This window comes from Dendropsophus ebraccatus, chromosome 4, assembly GCF_027789765.1.
Source record: "Dendropsophus ebraccatus isolate aDenEbr1 chromosome 4, aDenEbr1.pat, whole genome shotgun sequence".
Lineage (NCBI taxonomy): Eukaryota > Metazoa > Chordata > Amphibia > Anura > Hylidae > Dendropsophus > Dendropsophus ebraccatus.
Window position 1 is genome coordinate 158,301,921 of NC_091457.1, and position 17,568 is coordinate 158,319,488.

The window sequence follows — 17,568 nt, forward strand, 5'->3', positions numbered from 1 at the left end:
CGGTCGTTCCGTGACCCGGCTGTTATGTTTTGTGATTCTGTGCACCAATGAGAGAGACTCTTTCCTCCCTACCTATCGCTATTTTCTTCTCTCCACAAACTCCTCTCCACTCTTCTAAACTCTCTACTCAACTAAACCAGCACTGTTATTCTACCTCACTACTTCAGCATCTCTTAGCACAGATTCAGTGAAACGCAAATCTGTATGTCAGAAACCACCTGTTACTTTATCCTCCTGTACTTCAAGAGACTTGTCAGTAAAGAACAGTTTTTGTATTCTACCTCACTCACGCTACACGTCCTTGGGTCATTTTCCCCTTTCTGTGGGTGGCGGTACCGACAGTCCGGGTGGGTCTTCTCTACACTGCGGACCACCATGATAAGAGCCCAAGGGACCCCTTACAGCCCAGCAGGTCACCGACCATTGGGGACCAATATAGCCAGCCACACACTAAAGCATGTATACCATCACACCTGTGTGCTGAACCAACACTGGCATCACGATAGAACTATAACCGGCTGAGCTATATCCCACCAACCAACCACCATAGAAGTGGCGTAAAAACTTAGCTGGTAACCGGTCGCAGTACCACAACTACGCCTGAGGATCATTGTCTACAAGTCTTTAAAGGGGTAGTGCAGCGCTAAACAATTATTCACAAAATAACACACATTACAAAGTTGTATAACTTTGTAATGTGTGTTATTTTGTGAATAATTGTTTAGCGCCGCACTACCCCTTTTAAGTCTTAAGTCCTGTGTTCCATAGTGAATTAAGCATAGTCAGGGGTTGGAGAAGCTGTGTTTCTTGCCGAAGTGCCCCCCTACTTTCACTTTCTCTTCACTTAACGCCAAGGTCTACTCTTACCAGTGTCACACTGGTGCCAAGTACTCCTGGATGTGCTTGGCACCAGAAAGGTTGGATTCTTTACCAAGAGTACTGGTGGTCTTTCTATACGTCTGTCAAGTAGCTGCAACCTAATAAAAGTTGTCAGGACCCCCTCCAGAGTACAGTACTGTATGGCATTGCCCCTCTAGTAATCTGCCTTGTTACACTCTACTTTAAGTATCCCCTAAGTTGCAAAGTATTTTACAATAAGTTAAAGTCTACTAAAAGTCTCAGACTACCTGCTAGAAGCAGCGCCCCCTAATGTGTAACAACGGAGAGGAATGGATGGGGGTGGGTTGGAATTGGTGCTCTGGGGGCAGTAGTCCCGTCTCCTGTGCACCAGACTACCTGATTAACCTAAGAATATAGCTACAAACTGCACAGAAACAGCACTGAGGATGAAGGTAAGAAACTTTTCTCCATCCTCGGCGCCCCTGTGCGCTGTAGGGATATATTAGCAGGTTAGATATACCTTACCTGCTCATTGTTTCCCTTTAACACTTAAAGTGCCATCTGCTTTATGTCAATGTGGCTGCAGAGATAAAGTTCTAGAGTCCTTGAGAAGTTTTTTAAAAGTTTTTATTTTAACACATGCTGAGAAGTGGTGTCCATTTCAAAATGATGGCCAGATCATTGTAGAAAAATCCTTGGTTCAATCATAGGACACTTAAAGGGATTGTTTTATATATATATATATATATATATATATATATATATATGTAGAATTTGTTCCCAGTTTTTGTACATTATCATGGCAGCAACCATCTTGCCTAAGCTGCTTTTTATAGGGGTTAAGCATAGACTACAGACACCTGTTAATAGTTGTGTGAAAATGTTGTGTGAAAGAGTTGAGCTGTGATCACAGCCTATCGACTTCTGTGGGAGAGTTTTGTGGGCATGCTCTTTGACTTACTCAGAGATTATAGGTAAATTGTTCTGTGGGCATGCTCTTTAACCCATCAAGAGCTCATAAAGCAGGAAGGTGGGAGAGTTGAGCTGTGACTATAACCTATTCACTTCTGTGGGAGAGTTTTGTGGGCATGCTCTTTGACTTATTCAGAGATTATAATTAAATTGTTACTATTGCCAATTGATACCTGTGTTGTAGGCATGCTCTGTGACCTGTGTGGAGGTCACTGGGTAGGGAAAGTTCACCTGATGTAAAGGTGACTCCTCTGTTATCTATACAGTATGTAGGCGTTACCTTCCCCCCTAATCCTGCCTCTGATGATTATAGGATGACTCCTGACACACTTATTAGCCTATTGTAAGTGAAAACTGCTGATTAAAATTTAAAATAAAAAAAAAACAGACAGTAACCATTTTTTTCTTTCATTTCCAAAAATTCTTAAAAAAAACATTAAAAGAAATATATGTATTATCAGAAAATCAAGTTTTTTTTCCTTAGGTCCATTCACACATCCAGGCTGCAGATCTCAATGTAAACCGCATGAAATCTTCAGCAGATCCTGTTAGTGTGAACAGACCCTAACGTCAATGCATGATAAACAACATATACAGAAAATAATACTCGTAGCTGTCCGTCTTCACAAGTCAAGCAGAACGGACACTGCTATAGGTTTTACATGGAGGTCTCTCTATAGAGTGTCCGCAATTCAGAGGGTGAACAGAACGTAGAGGAGCCCGAAGCTGCACAATAAGAGGTGACTGATGGTCGGAGCCTGAAAGACAGAACGTACCGTAAAGGAAGGATATCCCACTCGCTGTCAACCCGCACATTACCTACAGTGCTGCAGAACTGACAGGGCAAATTGACAACTATTTCATGCATCTGATTGAAACTTAAAGGGTTGTTCACCCCAAAAAAATATTCTTTCAAATCAACTGGTACCAGAAAGTGGCAGAGATTTGTATTTTACCTCTATTAAAAAATCTCCAATCTTCCAGGACTTATCAGGTGCTGTATGTCCTGCATGAAGTGGTGTATTCTCTCCAGTCTGACACAGTGCTCTCTGCTGCCACCTCTGTCCATGTCAGGAACTGTCCAGAGCAGCAGCAAATCCCCATAGAAAACCTCTCCTGCTTTCCATGACCAGGGTATTGACAAGTCTCTCCATAAAACACCTTTACCCTAAAAACCACCCCCCTCCCTCCCTTACCCCTGGTAACCTCCCGAATAACCACAGACAACTTCTGGATTATAATGGCCACAGCAGCCGTTTATTAAAAAACATCCTTATAATATTAACCAATATATATAACCAATATATATAACAGTTTTGTAACATAAATGTACATTACTATTCGACGGGGCGGTCCTCGGAGCCCCAAAACCCCACAGGCGGCTTTTTGCCAAACATTCTTCCCCCCCGCACCCAGGATTTGCCTCTGGCCGACGAGCACTTAACCCAGAGACACCAACTAACACCCGGAGTGCAGGGCCACTGTAACTTCCTCTTATGGAGGTCGTATTACCTTAAGCCATTGGCTAACTATTGCCGCCCTGCCATAACCTTTTCCATAGGCCCAGGGAGTCCGGAACCACTCCAAGGTCCCCTCCCATCACACCAAATATTTCTCCACCGACACCAACCCCGAGGACCCCCACCGCCGCGCCCAGCTGCCATGACAAACAGTTACATTTCCCCCCTTCACCACCAGCTGCTGGACCATACTCCCCACGACCAATTCCTAAATAACCAAGCTTCCGACCATAACTAACAAACCAGGGAGGGTGGGCGGGAGATCTTCACCACAGCTTAACCTAAAATGGCTGCCGACCCCCTGTGGAGCTAACCTATATAACCTGTCCCCCTATGTTACTCCTCCCCCCCCCCCTCTCTCTGCCCAATCACCCCCACTGTTTATACCCACAGGGACTACCCCCCACCATCACTCCATCCTTCCCCCTGCTTGTCCCTGTCTGCCTTTTACCCTTTCTATAACCCCTTAATTACATTCCTGTCAAATCCCTGTCATGAGGGACTCCCCTCAGGCTTTGCCCCCAGTCCGTCCCCACTGACTGGTAAGGATACACTTAGCGCATTCTCTGCAGCCATAACAGCACATCTGATTCCCGTGTGAATGTAGCCTAAGGGAAGGAGCGCACATTGTCAACCTGCAGGAATGTGAAGCAAAATCTCGGATTTCTATCACCTGTTTCGGTATTTTTGGCCACAGGTTCGGACGCAGATAAAATCCATTTAATAAAGTCGATCCACGTCCCGACATCCCTGTGCTTGTTCATTGTGACCTGTGATCATTGCGATCGACTGGGGACTGGATTAGGGTATGTTCATATAGCGTTTTTGTCCACACGTCGGGCTGCACGTCAGGAATAAGTGAGAAAAGGATGCTGCCATGCAGCCCGACATGCAGCCCGCGGTGCAGCCGACGGCCACATGGACTTAAATGAGCAGGACGGAGTCCTTATGTGACAACGTTCTGCTCATTTGCCGGACGTACACGGCTTTTGTGTAGGACTCAAAAGCGTAGTCGACCACAAAAGCCGTGTACGTCCCGCAATGTCGGCCGCATGTCGGGCTGCACGTTCGCATCCTTTTTTCACTGATTCCTGACGTGCAGCCCGAGGTGGGACCTAAAACAAGGTGTGAACATATCCTAACCTGCTGATAGTTCCCCTGATGCTTTGGTTTTAGTCGTGCAGGTTTTTGTTCTACAATTTTGTAATATTTTTTAATTTCAATTATAAGAATTGGTGAACTCTACAAATAATTCACAATTTCATTACCAAGAGTTGAGCTCCTGCATCGGCCAGGGGGAGGACATCACTCAACACATTTATCCAGAACGTGCTGACATTCTGCACCACTGTAGCCCTGAAAAATAATAAAATAAAATGTTATGGACTTGTCACTATACTCTGGCACAAGCTGCAGCTGTTACTATACTCCGACACAACCTGCGGCTGTTACTATACTCTGGCACAAGCTGCAGCTGTTACTATACTCTGGCACAAACAGCGGCTGTTACTATACTCTGGCACAAGCTGCAGCTGTTACTATACTCTGGCACAAGCTGCGGCTGTTACTATACTCTGGCACAAGCTGCAGCTGTTACTATACTCTGGCACAAGCTGCGGCTGTTACTATTCTGCGGCGCAAGCTGCGGCTTTTACTAAACTCCAGCACAAGCAGCGACTGTTACTATACTCTGGCACAAGCTGCAGCTGTTACTATACTCCAGCACAAGCTGCAGCTGTTACTTTACTCCGGCACAAGCTGCAGCTGTTACTATACTTTGGCACAAGCTGCGGCTGTTACTATACTCTGGCACAAGCTGAGGCTGTTACTATACTCCAGCACAAGCTGCGGCTGTTACTATACTCCAGCACAAGCTGCGGCTGTTACTATACTCCAGCACAAGCTGCAGCTGTTTCTATACTCCAGCACAAGCTGCAGCTGTTACTATACTGCAGCTGTTACTATACTCCTGCACAAGCTGCATTACCTGAATTGTATGTCTGTAGTCGCTGGTTTTGGTGGAATCCAAATGACAGATATAGTTGGTTTCATGCTGCGGGATGTGTGACTGACTGCACCCTGTAAACACATGACAAAATATAATATGATTAGGAATAGCAGATATACATTATACCCCATGAGGGCAACAGAAAGAGGAGGGTTTTATATTTAGTCCTATAATAACTCTGGTATCTACTGACATAGTAGGTTGTTATTGCTGGTATTGGCTGTTTGGCGGTCTACACTACATGGACAGAAGTATTGTGTGACACGTTATTAGAATTTCATTCAGCCTTATTGTTACAGATGTAAAACGTCCAACCCCGACCAGTGCCGTCACCTATACAAACTATGTACAAGAATGGGTCTTTGTATAGTGCCCCTTGATACCAGGGCGGTGTGGTAATACAGGCCACCATTGTCAGTCCCTGAAATCTCCTCCCTCCTACATCTTACCCCATCAGCTCTAATGTATTTTTGAGAAGTGAAAGCGTTTGGGAACCGCAGCAACTTGATGTATGGACCATGTAATGTTAGGGAGCAGGGTCACCTGTCAGCAGAGGAGCGCAGTACATAAAAGACGCCGATGCTGCTGACTCCAGAATGCAGAGACCAAACCTCATCTGGTATTATAGAGACAACAAATGCAGTAGAAAGCTGAGGGCCCTCACCAAAAAGTTGTGGTGTATATTTATTCCAGCATGTAGTTAAAAACTTCAGTGATACATATCACTATTCATCACATCACTACTTCACAAAGACAACATAGACATGACGGCCATTTCGCGCGCATGTGCGCTTAATCAGATCTGATGAAGTACGCATGCGCGCAAAATGGCCATCAAGTCTATGTTGTCTTTGTGAAGTAGTTTGGCGTCTGCTAAACAGTGATATGTATCACTGAAGTTTTTAACTACATGCTGGAATAAAGATAGACCGCAACTTCTTGGTGAGTGCCCTCAGCGTTCTACTGCATTTGTTGTCTTTACAATATGCCATTTTATGAGATGCACCCCTGTTGCAATCATCCATAGTCCCGAGTGAGTAAAAACCCAATGTTATACAGCACAATATTTCTCTCACAGAGTAGTGCAGGTGATATTCTAATCTCATCTGTTATTAACATCAGCTCAAAGACTGTTCCCGCTGGGATCTGCAAGGCATGCGTTTCCATGGCTGAGCAGCTGCATGCAAGCCTTATATCACCAGGAACAATGCCAGGCATCAGATGGAGGGCCACCACCACTGGAGAGAGGTGACATGGTCTTTGCAGTGATTGATCCCAGTTCCGGATCTGGTTTCTGATGGATGAGTCTTGGTTTGGTTGGGCTGCATTGTGCCCGCTGTAAAATTTGGTGGAGGTGAATAATAATGCTCTGGGGGTGGGTTTCAGAGGTCACCTAGGGCTCTGAGATCTTATAGGGTTGTCTGGGGAGCAGAAAGCGGCAAAAGTCTTCTCCTTCCCTACAACTTTTTTAGTCCCCCTCCTCCCTTTTTAAGGAGTAGAGAGGCGGGTCTAAGGGTCCATTTACACAGAAAGATTATCTGACAGATTATCTGCCAAAGATTTGAAGCCAAAGCCAGAAACAGACTATAAACAGAGATCAGGTCATAAAGGAAAGCCTGAGATTTCTCCTCTTTTCAAATCCATTCCTGGCTTTGGCTTCAAATCTTTGGCAGATAATCTGTCAGAAAAACTTTCTGTGTAAATGGACCCAAAGGGCCGATCATCAATGCAGGACAAATGTAGACGTCCAATAGCTAGAACTGTAGAATAGCACTATAGTAACCGGGGAACCGTCCCATATACCGTACACAACAAGCTGGACCGGGTGGTCTTCAACTGATGACATTTTTCTATTGTCTCTACATTACTATTATACGCTACTATTATAAAGTCACCTTGCTGCACATCCGCATTGACTTTAAAGGGGTACACCAGCAAAAATAATTTTCTTTCAAATTAAAGGGGTTATCCAGTGCTCCAAAAACATGGCCACTTACTTTCAGAGCCAACACAACTCTTGTCTCTAGTTCAGGTGCGGCTTGCAATTAAAGGAGTTATCCAGCGCTACAAAAACATGGCACTTCCCCTACTGTTGTCTCCAGTTTGGGTGGGGTTTTGAAACTCCATTGAAGTAAATGGAGCTTAATTGCAAACCGCACCTGAACTGGAGACAACAGTAGGGGGAAAAGTGGCCATGTTTTTGTAGCGCTGGATAACCCCTTTAAGCTCCATTCACTTCAATGGAACTGAGCATCAAAACCCTGCCCAAGCTGGAGACAAGAGCGGTGCTGTCTCTGGAAGAAAGTGGCCATGTTTTTGTATGGATAACCCCTTTAACTGGTTTCATAACGTTATATAGATTTCTAATTTACTTCTATTTAAAAATCTCCACTCTTCCAGTACTTATCAGCTGCTGTGTGTCCTGCTGGAAGTGGTGTATTCTTTCCAGTCTGACACAGTGCTCTCTGCTGCCACCTCTGTCCATGTCAGGAACGGTCCAGAGCAGTAGCAAATCCCCATAGAAAACCTCTCCTGCTCTGGACAGTTCCTGACATAGACAGAGGTGGCAGCAGGGAGCACTGTGTCAGACTGGAAAGAATACACCACTTCCTGCAGGACATACAGCAGCTGATAAGTACTGGAAGACTGGAGATTTTTAAATAGAAGTAAATCACAAATCTATATAACTTTCTGACACCAGTTGACTTGAAAGAAAAATATTTTTTAGCTGGAGTACCCCTTTAATAGTGCCAGTGACCAACATTACCAAGATGCTGTGGACATTTACCAAAGGCGGAAAAAAAGAATTGATGTTTTTTGAATATTCTGGAAACTTGGACGGAACTTACGTGAAGTACATTAGGATTAGTGCAATTCAGGACCTGGGCATCCGGGCTTGGGGAAATGAAGGTGCCCTGGGGGGTGTTACCATTGGGCGCCCGGGCCTGAATCATGAAGCCTTTGAAGTCAATGGTGGTGGGTCCTTTAAGGATAGTGACTGCAAAATAAGACATGATGGTTATAGCAAACTGTATGGGGCAGGGATGGGGATCCTTCGGCCCTCCAGCTGTTGCAAAACTACAATTCCCATCATGCCTGGACAGCCAAAGCTTCGCTTTGGCTGTCCCGGCATGATGGGAATTGTAGTTTTGCAACAGCTGGAGGGCCGAAGGTTTCCCATCCCTGGTATAGAGAAATCCATTTGGCTAGGGAATACATTATCAGGACTAAAATAATTCAGGTCACATCTAGATATTAACCTATAACTGTTACCCTCTACCAAGAGCCAACACCCCACCTATAATGTGTAACCGGCAATGGACCCGCTGTGCCATGTGGTCGGCTTGGCTTCTAGATATTTCCGCTCAGAACACTATTGGGGAGATTTATCAAACATGGTGTAAAGTGAAACAGGCCCAGTTGCCCCTAGCAACCAATCAGATTCCTCCTTTCATATTCCAAAGAGTCTGTGAGGAATGAAAAGTGGAATCTGATTGGTTGCTAGGGGCAACTGAGCCAGTTTGACTTTACACCATGAGGGAGATTTATCAAACATGGTGTAAAGTGAAACTGGCTCAGTTGCCCCTAGCAACCAATCAGATTCCTCCTTTCATATTCCAAAGAGTCTGTGAGGAATGAAAGGTGGAATCTGATTGGTTGCTAGGGGCAACTGAGCCAGTTTCTCTTTACACCATGTTTGATAAAGCTCCCCCTATGATGGGAATTTATCAAGAGCAGTGTATCTGTATCCCGGCCTTAAAGGGACACTCCAGAAAAAAAAATTGTTTTTAAATCAACTACGGCCAGAAAGTTTTACACATTTAAAAATGATGTCTAATTTAAACGAAACCTTTTTCTGTGCTTATCAGCTACTGTATATCCTGCAGGAAGTGGTGTATTCTCTCCAGTCTGACACAGTGCTCTCTGCTGCCACCTCTGTCCATGTCAGGAACTGTCCAGAGCAGCAGCAAATCCCCATAGAAAACCTCACCTGCTCTGAAAAGTTCCTGACATGGACAGAGGTGGCAGCAGAGAGCACTGTGTCAGACTGGAGAGAATACACCACTTCCTGCAGGACATATGCGGCAAGGCGGGGCGAGTGACCTTGTTGGGGTAGCTTTGGTGGTGTTGTGGCTGTTAGGTGGGTGTGGGTCACTTGGGCACTTGTCACGGTAGCCTGGAGTTGCATTGGTACCCATCCCCGGTCAGACAGGTACCTCTTCCGATAACCCAAATATAACCTGGTGTCTAAGAGCAGAATAATAGACAGAGTGCAGTGGCTTAAACAAAATAACGTCCATTTACTTAAAGGGACAGTGTCACATTTTTGGAAATTTTTTAATGAAAAGTAATAAGATCAAATAAGTGTGTTGGATTTTATTTTATTTTTTTAACTTAGTGTTTGATTATTTTTTATAAAATTTACTCCTGCACAGGGGGCTGCCATGTTTATAGTGTCTGTGTGTGACGTCATTTCACGACACACACACACAGACGCTATACGGCAACTCCACATCATTAGAGTGAACCGACGGAGTCCGTCTGGTTCACTTACATTGAGGTTCCGTCGCTGTCTACTGCGCATGTGCATAGACATGCGCAGTACAAAGCAGAATTATATGGGGCAGGGTGGCGGCGCCATTTTATTGAAGCCTGTACTCAACCAGCCTGTAAAATGGGCAGCGGCTTCCGGTCAGAGCAAGGAGACAGATCACAGAGGTCCGGTCGGTTGCGGTGCAGAGCGGGTTCCCCCGGGGTGCGTCACTGTCGGTGAGTAGCAGCAGCCCCATAGAGCCGCGGCACTCCGCTCTGGTCCCCATGCCCCCACCACAACACCCCCAACCCCCCCCCCCGCAGGTCGGTGAGCGGAAGGACTCCTGCCCAGCAGCCGCATAGAGCCGCAGAGCTCCGCTCTGGTCCCTCTCCCACCCCCGGACGTCGGTGAGCAGCAGCAGCTCCAACCCACAGCACCAACCCCCCCCCCCTCCCCTCCAGGACGGTGAGTGGCTCTGGTCCCTCTTACATCCCCCCCTGGACGCCGGCAACAGTTCTTAAGTGCAATACAAAAAATAAGGCTTCAGTAACTGGAGGTGCAGGCGAGAGGTAGAAGAAGGAGTAACTGCAGAAGTGACAGTAGAGTATAGGAGCGTCTTGAGGGCCCTGTCCAAGGTAGCTGTGTACTCTACCAGGATAGTGTAGATGAGAGGAGAAGAAAGAGAAGTAGAAAATACTCGTACTCACGTATCTGACCGCCTTATACCCTACAGTGTCAGGATACCCATCCTATAAAGGTAGTATGAGGTCCCAGGTCCTTGCACTGGGAAGAATACTTTCTGAAAACTTTCAGAATAGCCGTGCGTTACAGCAGGATACATAGGCGTTATCTGTAGCTTTGTCCTACTGGGGTCAGTACCATACTCAGGTATACTGCCCCGTGTCTTGCTAAGAGTATCCCTGGCGTGGACAAGGTTATCCTCAGAGGATGCCCTTTCCTCCTAAGGAAGCTAGCACTGCATGCTAGCGGTGGTTACTTGCACAAAAGTAAATCTGTTTCTTGGTCCCTGACAAGGGTCCTGACCTGAGCCAGGCCCTGGCTTCACTGCAGCAGGAACTGTGTATTTTTGTGTTGCTCCCTCTACTGACTGAACTTAAAGACTCTCCCACCAGAAACTAACCCCCCTTTTATAGGGGCCAAACTAGTGATTCATGGGGCTGTGTCTGCAAAGAGAGAAGGAAGAGGATAGGTAGAAATTTGAGGAAAAACATGCCTGCACCTGTGATAGGACATAAGAACAACATGAGACAAACAGTCAAACCAGTACATTTCGCCAGCCGTGCATAACATAGGGCATACAGAAAACACAGTAGTGACACCTAGTGGGAAAAACACAGAATACAATCTGACCAAATCCCACTGTGAGAACCTGAGTAAGTTACTTTGCCCAGGTGCGAGAAGAACTTAGTGGCACACCTACGCTGGGACACTACACATACAGCAGCTGATAAGTATTGGAAGACTGGAAACTTTTAAATAGAAGTGGCAGTCTGGGCACAAAAAAGGCAGAATGGCAAGAGTATAATGCCAAGACAAGTCCAGGGGAGCCATGAGAGAGAATGGTCCTGATGAGGATGTGATGCCGGCCTGTGAAACATTGCATGCAACACTTTACTGTCTGGCTCTGCACAAGTAACGGGAAAACTAAGTGCACAAGTTTCCCATCAGTTGTGTCCAAATAAGAAAAAAAAGGAGAACTGGCGGGACGCAGCTGCCATATGTGAACCCGACCTTACGATGATTAAGAAATAACAGCGTCTGCCTTTCCTGTTGTGTGCTCACACTTCTCTGGTGGTTGGCGACATTAGCACACAGGCTGAAGCAAGAGCTGCCCGGCAAAGGGCAGAATACATCAACCTGAAGCAACCTGTATAGTTAATAGCAATCTGATGACATTTCAGAACTTTAAAGTGTCACTGTCACTTTAAGAACCTTTTGCCGTGTGATAGAGAGAGAGGAGGTCAGGGGGTCCACCTGGTGAGCATGTCTGCAGGAGATGGTCCCATTATGGAGGATGAGGAAACACTCATTGTGTCACTTATATATAGCGTGATTCTCTATCCTGTACAGGGCCGCTTTAACCAGAGGGCACATGGTGCACGTGCACCGGGCCCACTGGTTAAAGGGGCCCCCCCGAGCAGGCCGGCCGTTGCTATGTGCGACCAATGCGGTCGCACAGGGCTCCGGCCACCAGCCTGTCAGGGGGGAGCGCCATGGATGGGTAATCTACTTACCCCTCCATGGCGCCCCCTGCAGGGCCCCCCCGTCCGCCGCTGCCCCCGCCCGCTGCTGCTGCGGCGCTTCAGCGCTGCAGCAGCAGCGACACTGACAGAGAGAGAGCCATTGGCTCCCTCCCGGTCAGTCACTCTTGTGGCCGCACTTCCTGCGGTCACAAGAGGCCGCACTCTCCCTCTAGCGCCCGACGTCACTGGAGCGTCGGCGCGAGGGTAAGGGGAGTGCAGCCTCTTGTGACCACAGGAAGTGCGGCCACAGGAGGGAAGAGAAGAGGAACGCGTGGACCTAGGTGAGTAACAGTGTTTGTTTTTTTCAATGTTATATGGGAGGGGGAGCTATATACTATGGGGGGGCACAGGGGGCTATATACTATGGGGGAGGACGGGGCTATATACTACTGGGGAGCACAGGGGTCTATATACTATGGGGAGCACAGGGAAGCTATATACTATGGGGGAGCACAGGGGGCTATATACTACTGGGGAGCACAGGGGTCTATATACTATGGGGAGCACAGGGAAGCTATATACTATGGGGGAGCACAGGGGAGCTATATACTACTGGGGAGCACAGGGGAGCTATATACTACTGGGGAGCACAGGGGAGCTATATACTACTGGGGAGCACAGGGGAGCTATATACTACTGGGGAGCACAAGGGGCTATATACTACTGGGGAGCACAGGGGGCTATATACTGTGGGGGAGCACAGGGGAGCTATATACTGTGGGGGAGCACAGGGAGCTATATACTACTGGGGAGCACAGGGAGCTTTATACAATGGGGGAGCTTAGGGGGCTATATACTATGGGGGAGCACAGGGGAGCTATATACTATGGGGGAGCACAGGGGGCTATATACTATGGGGGAGCACAGGGGAGCTATATACTATGGGAGAGCACAGGGGACTATATACTACTGGGGAGCACAGGGGTCTATATACTATGGGGAGCACAGGGAATCTATATACTATGGGGGAGCACAGGGGGCTATATACTATGGGGGAGCACAGGGGGGCTATATACTATGGGGGAGCACAGGGGGCTATATACTATGGGGGAGCACAGGGGAGCTATATACTACTGGGGAGCACAGGGGAGCTATATACTACTGGGGAGCACAGGGGAGCTATATACTACTGGGGAGCACAGGGGGCTATATACTACTGGGGAGCACAGGGGGCTATATACTACTGGGGAGCACAGAGGGGCTATATACTATGGGGGAGCACAGGGGAATATATACTATGGGGGAGCACTGGGGAGCTATATACTATTGGGGAGCACAGGGGACTATATACTATTGGGGAGCACAGGGGAGGTATATACTATTGGTGAGCACAGGGAGCTATATCATATTGAGGAGCACAGGGGTCTATATACTATGGGGGAGAGCACAGGGGGGCTATATACTATTGGGGGGAGCACAGGGGGGCTATATACTATTGGGGGAGAGCACAGGGGGGCTATATACTATTGTGGGAGAGCATAGGGGTCTATATACTATTGGAGAGCACAGGGGGACTATATACTATTGGGGGAGAGCACAGGGGGGCTATATACTATTGGGGGAGAGCACAGGGGGGCTATATACTATTGTGGGAGAGCACAGGGGGGCTATATACTACTGGGGAGAGTGCACAGGGGGGCTATATACTAATGGGGGAGCGCACAGGAGGGCTGTATATAACTGGAGGAGCACATGAGGGTCTATATACTACAGGGACACCTTAAAACTATGGAGGCACAGAGGGGTGTAACTATGTAGGAGTACAGAGGGGTGTAACTACTGTATAGGGGTACAAGGGACCTAACTACTGGATGTGTTGGAGCCTAAAATATTTGTCTGGCAGATTCTGGAGAGAAGATTCACAGCCAGGAGAAGACTTCAAGGTGGCCCAGGCTGGATGGAGAGAAAAAGAAAAGGTGACAGACTCTGATTGGAGAAAACGCCCCCGGTGAGTCACTGGATGTAACTGCACTCTGTTATAGGATTGTAGTGTTAGGGGTCATGATGTGGCGGTATTATGTAATGGTATCATTGGTGATATCTTTCTGTTTTGTTTAGTGCAGTTTTTATGTAATATGTAATCACTGTATGGTGGAAATAGTGTTATAAGGTAACTACTGTATGTATTGGGGCTCTTGATACAGTGTGGGGGCAAATTCAGTACATTATACAATGTGCCGAAAGGGAAGGGGGGGCCCACTCTTGAGGGCTGTGCACTGGGCCCACCAATGTATTAAAACGGCTCTGATCCTGTATATACAGTATATAGCGTGATTCTCTGTCCTGTATATACAGTATATAGCGTGAGTCTCTGTCCTGTAAATAAATAAATATATATATATATATATATCGATCACTTACCGTTGAATCCTTCCATCCCTGTGTAGTTGACTCTGGAGAAGCTTAGCCAATATGGAGAAGGGGAACTCTGAGCATCCAGCCCTCTATGTGAGGGCATCATTGTGCCGCACACACCTTCCACCTTTCCATTTGGGTACCCATTGGAATGAATGGGAAGAAGGACGAGCAACAGACAAGTAAAGATTCTTACAGGAACTTCCATCCTAGCAAAACTGTGGGGGATAGAAAAACAGAGATGGTCAAAGATATTCACATTCATTCAGGCGTAGTGCACACTAAACCTTACACTCCAAACCGTGATCACAATTATATCTGAGATCCTGGTATACGGCATATTGGATATACAGGAATAGTGTAAACACAAAGCGTATGCAAATGTATGAACACACAGTATATGGACATATAGTATGAAAACCCAGTATATTCACATATAATATACACATACACTATATACCCATATAATACACACATACAGTATATGGACATATAATATACACATATAGTATATACCCACATAATACACACATGCAGTATATGCACATATAATATACACATACAGTATATATCCATATAATAAAAACATACAGTATATTGCCATATAATACAAACATACAGTAAATACCCAAATAGTGTACACATACAGTATATTGCCATATAATAGACACATACAGTATATTGCCATATATTACACACGTACAGTATATGCACATATAATACACACACATATTGCCATATAATACACACATACAGTATATTGCCATATAATAAACACATACAGTATAAACCCATATAATACACACAACATACAGTATATACCCATATAATACACACATACAGTATATTGCCATATAATACACACATACAATATACACCCATATAATACACACATACAGTATATGCACATATAATACACACATATTGCCATATAATATACACATACAGTATATGCACATATAATACACACATATTGCCATATAATATACACATACAGTATATACCCATATAATACACACATACAGTATATGCACATATAGTATACACACATACAGTATATGGACATAATACACACATACAGTATATGGACATATAATATACACATACACATATAGTATAAACATACAGTATCAACATAGTCAGGGGTCAGATCAGCACTACATCGGTGTTGTGTCATATTCTAGCACTCCGATAAGATCATGGCTGAGTGGTGCTAGCTGAACATAGATACAAATCGAAATAAGCAGCAAAGATAAAGAAGCTGCACAGTATATGCACATATAATATAAACATACAGTATATTACCATATAGTATAAACATACAGTATCTGCACATATAATATACACATACAATATATGCCCATACAGTATAAACACACAGTATATTACCATATAGTATACACATACAGTATATGCACATATAGTATACACATATAGTATATACCCATATATTATACACATACAGTATATACACTTATAGTATACACATACAGCATATACCCATATAGTATACACATACAGTATATGCCCATATAATATACACATACAATATATGCCCATATAGTATACACATACAGTATATACCTATATAATATACACATACAGTATATGCACATATAATATACACATACAGTGTATATCCATATAGTATACACATACAGTATATATCCATATAGTATACACATACAGTATATGCCCATATAGTATACACATACAGTATATACATATATAATATACACATACACTGTATACCCATATAGTATATGCACGCTGTATATGCACATATATTATACTGCATAGGGGGCACATTGCATATAAATTTGCCCCGGGTACCAGGAGACCATGTCCCGCTGCTTCTGCACATACTCTATAATAAACGTCTCCTCTAATTTCCTGCGGTGACTTTAAAGCAGTTTGTTTTATGTTTTCTTATATTAGATGCATGACATGACGGTATATGGAGGCGACATGATGGGAGCCGCTTACCTCTGGGAGCTCAGTGTGGGAATCCTCTATGTTCTCTGCTTGTAGAGATGATTTCAGCGTCTTCGCACTTGTTCCTCTCCGCCCTCTGGATGTCACTTCATCGTTCTCTATAAACCTCAGTGTGTTACTTAACGTTGCGAAATCCAGGCGCACATTAACCAGAGGGCAGAGAACAACACGCAATAAAACCTACGTATGAGTACAGGCATGTTATATCTAGCGTCACAATCCCGAGCTACACGAGAGACAAAAACTGGGCACAAACAGGTGGGGGAAGGTGGGCGACACCAGGATGAAGGGATCAAAGGAGGCAGCAGGAAGCAGCGAGGACCGGGAGCCATGAGGCAGCTCAGGGGATCAGGGCAGGTGAGTATACTTACTTTTTTATTTTCCAAACACCCCCAAAAACGTTTTTTTTTTTTTTTTTTTTGCTGGATCACCCCTTCAAGGCCTGCAGACAAGTAACCTGTAAGTTTTCCCAGCTATAATTGTTACTGCCTTAAAATTAAAGGAGATCACAGGTGAAAATGATCATTTTCCAGGAGGCAGGGGCAGGGGGGAACATAATAAACAAGCACTACTTACCTGTCCCTGTGCCTCTGCAGCACCAGGTCACCGGAACTCATTTTCCCCCCAGTTGTAATTACATCACAACTCAGGAAAAAATACCTGACCCTCATTGGACTGCAGTCTTTAAGAGAGAAACCACAGAATCCGACCTTGTCACAAGTGGGGCATATGCAGGGGTACTAGGCACCAACATGAAAGGCTGGTAGGAGCTGTCCTTGGTATTAGCCCGAAATAGGACTTGGTGAAGCAGGGGGGCCCTTCGGCAAGAAACGCAACTTCTCCTCCCCTGACTGGTCTTGTAGTACCTCTGCAGAATGCAGCACTTGTCTTGAGACATAGATGACTCTCACAGCGTGGACAGGCTCGATTCCTGAGCGGCAGTCGCACCACCCCGGTGGTTTAGCACTGCATGCTTCATGAATTCTGGTCACAGGGAAAAAGGAGCACAACCAATCAGATCCCACCTTTCATTTTCCAAAGAGTCTGTGAGGAATGAAAGGTGGAATCTGATTGGTTGCT

The 17,568-nt window shown here is 45.5% G+C and overlaps 1 protein-coding gene across 2 annotated transcripts; it reads right to left on the bottom strand.

Moving 5' to 3' along the window:
- Window positions 1-1,450: 1,450 nt before the first annotated feature.
- On the bottom strand, window positions 1,451-16,588 carry LOC138790088 (putative defense protein Hdd11). 2 transcript variants are annotated; one of them, XM_069969042.1, is made up of 6 exons: window positions 16,480-16,588; window positions 14,500-14,711; window positions 8,190-8,338; window positions 5,320-5,411; window positions 4,601-4,688; window positions 1,451-2,570 (listed from the first exon to the last, which is right to left on the bottom strand). In XM_069969042.1, the coding sequence occupies exons 2-6, from the start codon at window positions 14,699-14,701 to the stop codon at window positions 2,505-2,507; spliced, it is 597 nt and encodes a 198-aa protein (XP_069825143.1). In that variant the 5' UTR covers window positions 14,702-14,711; window positions 16,480-16,588; the 3' UTR covers window positions 1,451-2,504. The 2 variants fall into 2 exon arrangements, with proteins under 2 accessions (XP_069825143.1, XP_069825144.1); XM_069969043.1 differs by lacking the exons at window positions 14,500-14,711; window positions 16,480-16,588 and adding an exon at window positions 8,639-8,738.
- Window positions 16,589-17,568: the final 980 nt, after the last annotated feature.

Coding starts and splice junctions, on each gene's coding strand:
- LOC138790088 (XM_069969042.1), bottom strand. CDS start 14,701: ATGGAAGTTCCTGTAAGAATCTTTACTTGTCTGTTGCTCGTCCTTCTT. Junction 8,339..14,499: donor AGGGATGGAAGGATTCAACG/GTAAGTGATCGA, acceptor CTTATTTTGCAG/TCACTATCCTTAAAGGACCC. Junction 5,412..8,189: donor CTAATCCTAATGTACTTCAC/GTAAGTTCCGTC, acceptor ATGTGTTTACAG/GGTGCAGTCAGTCACACATC.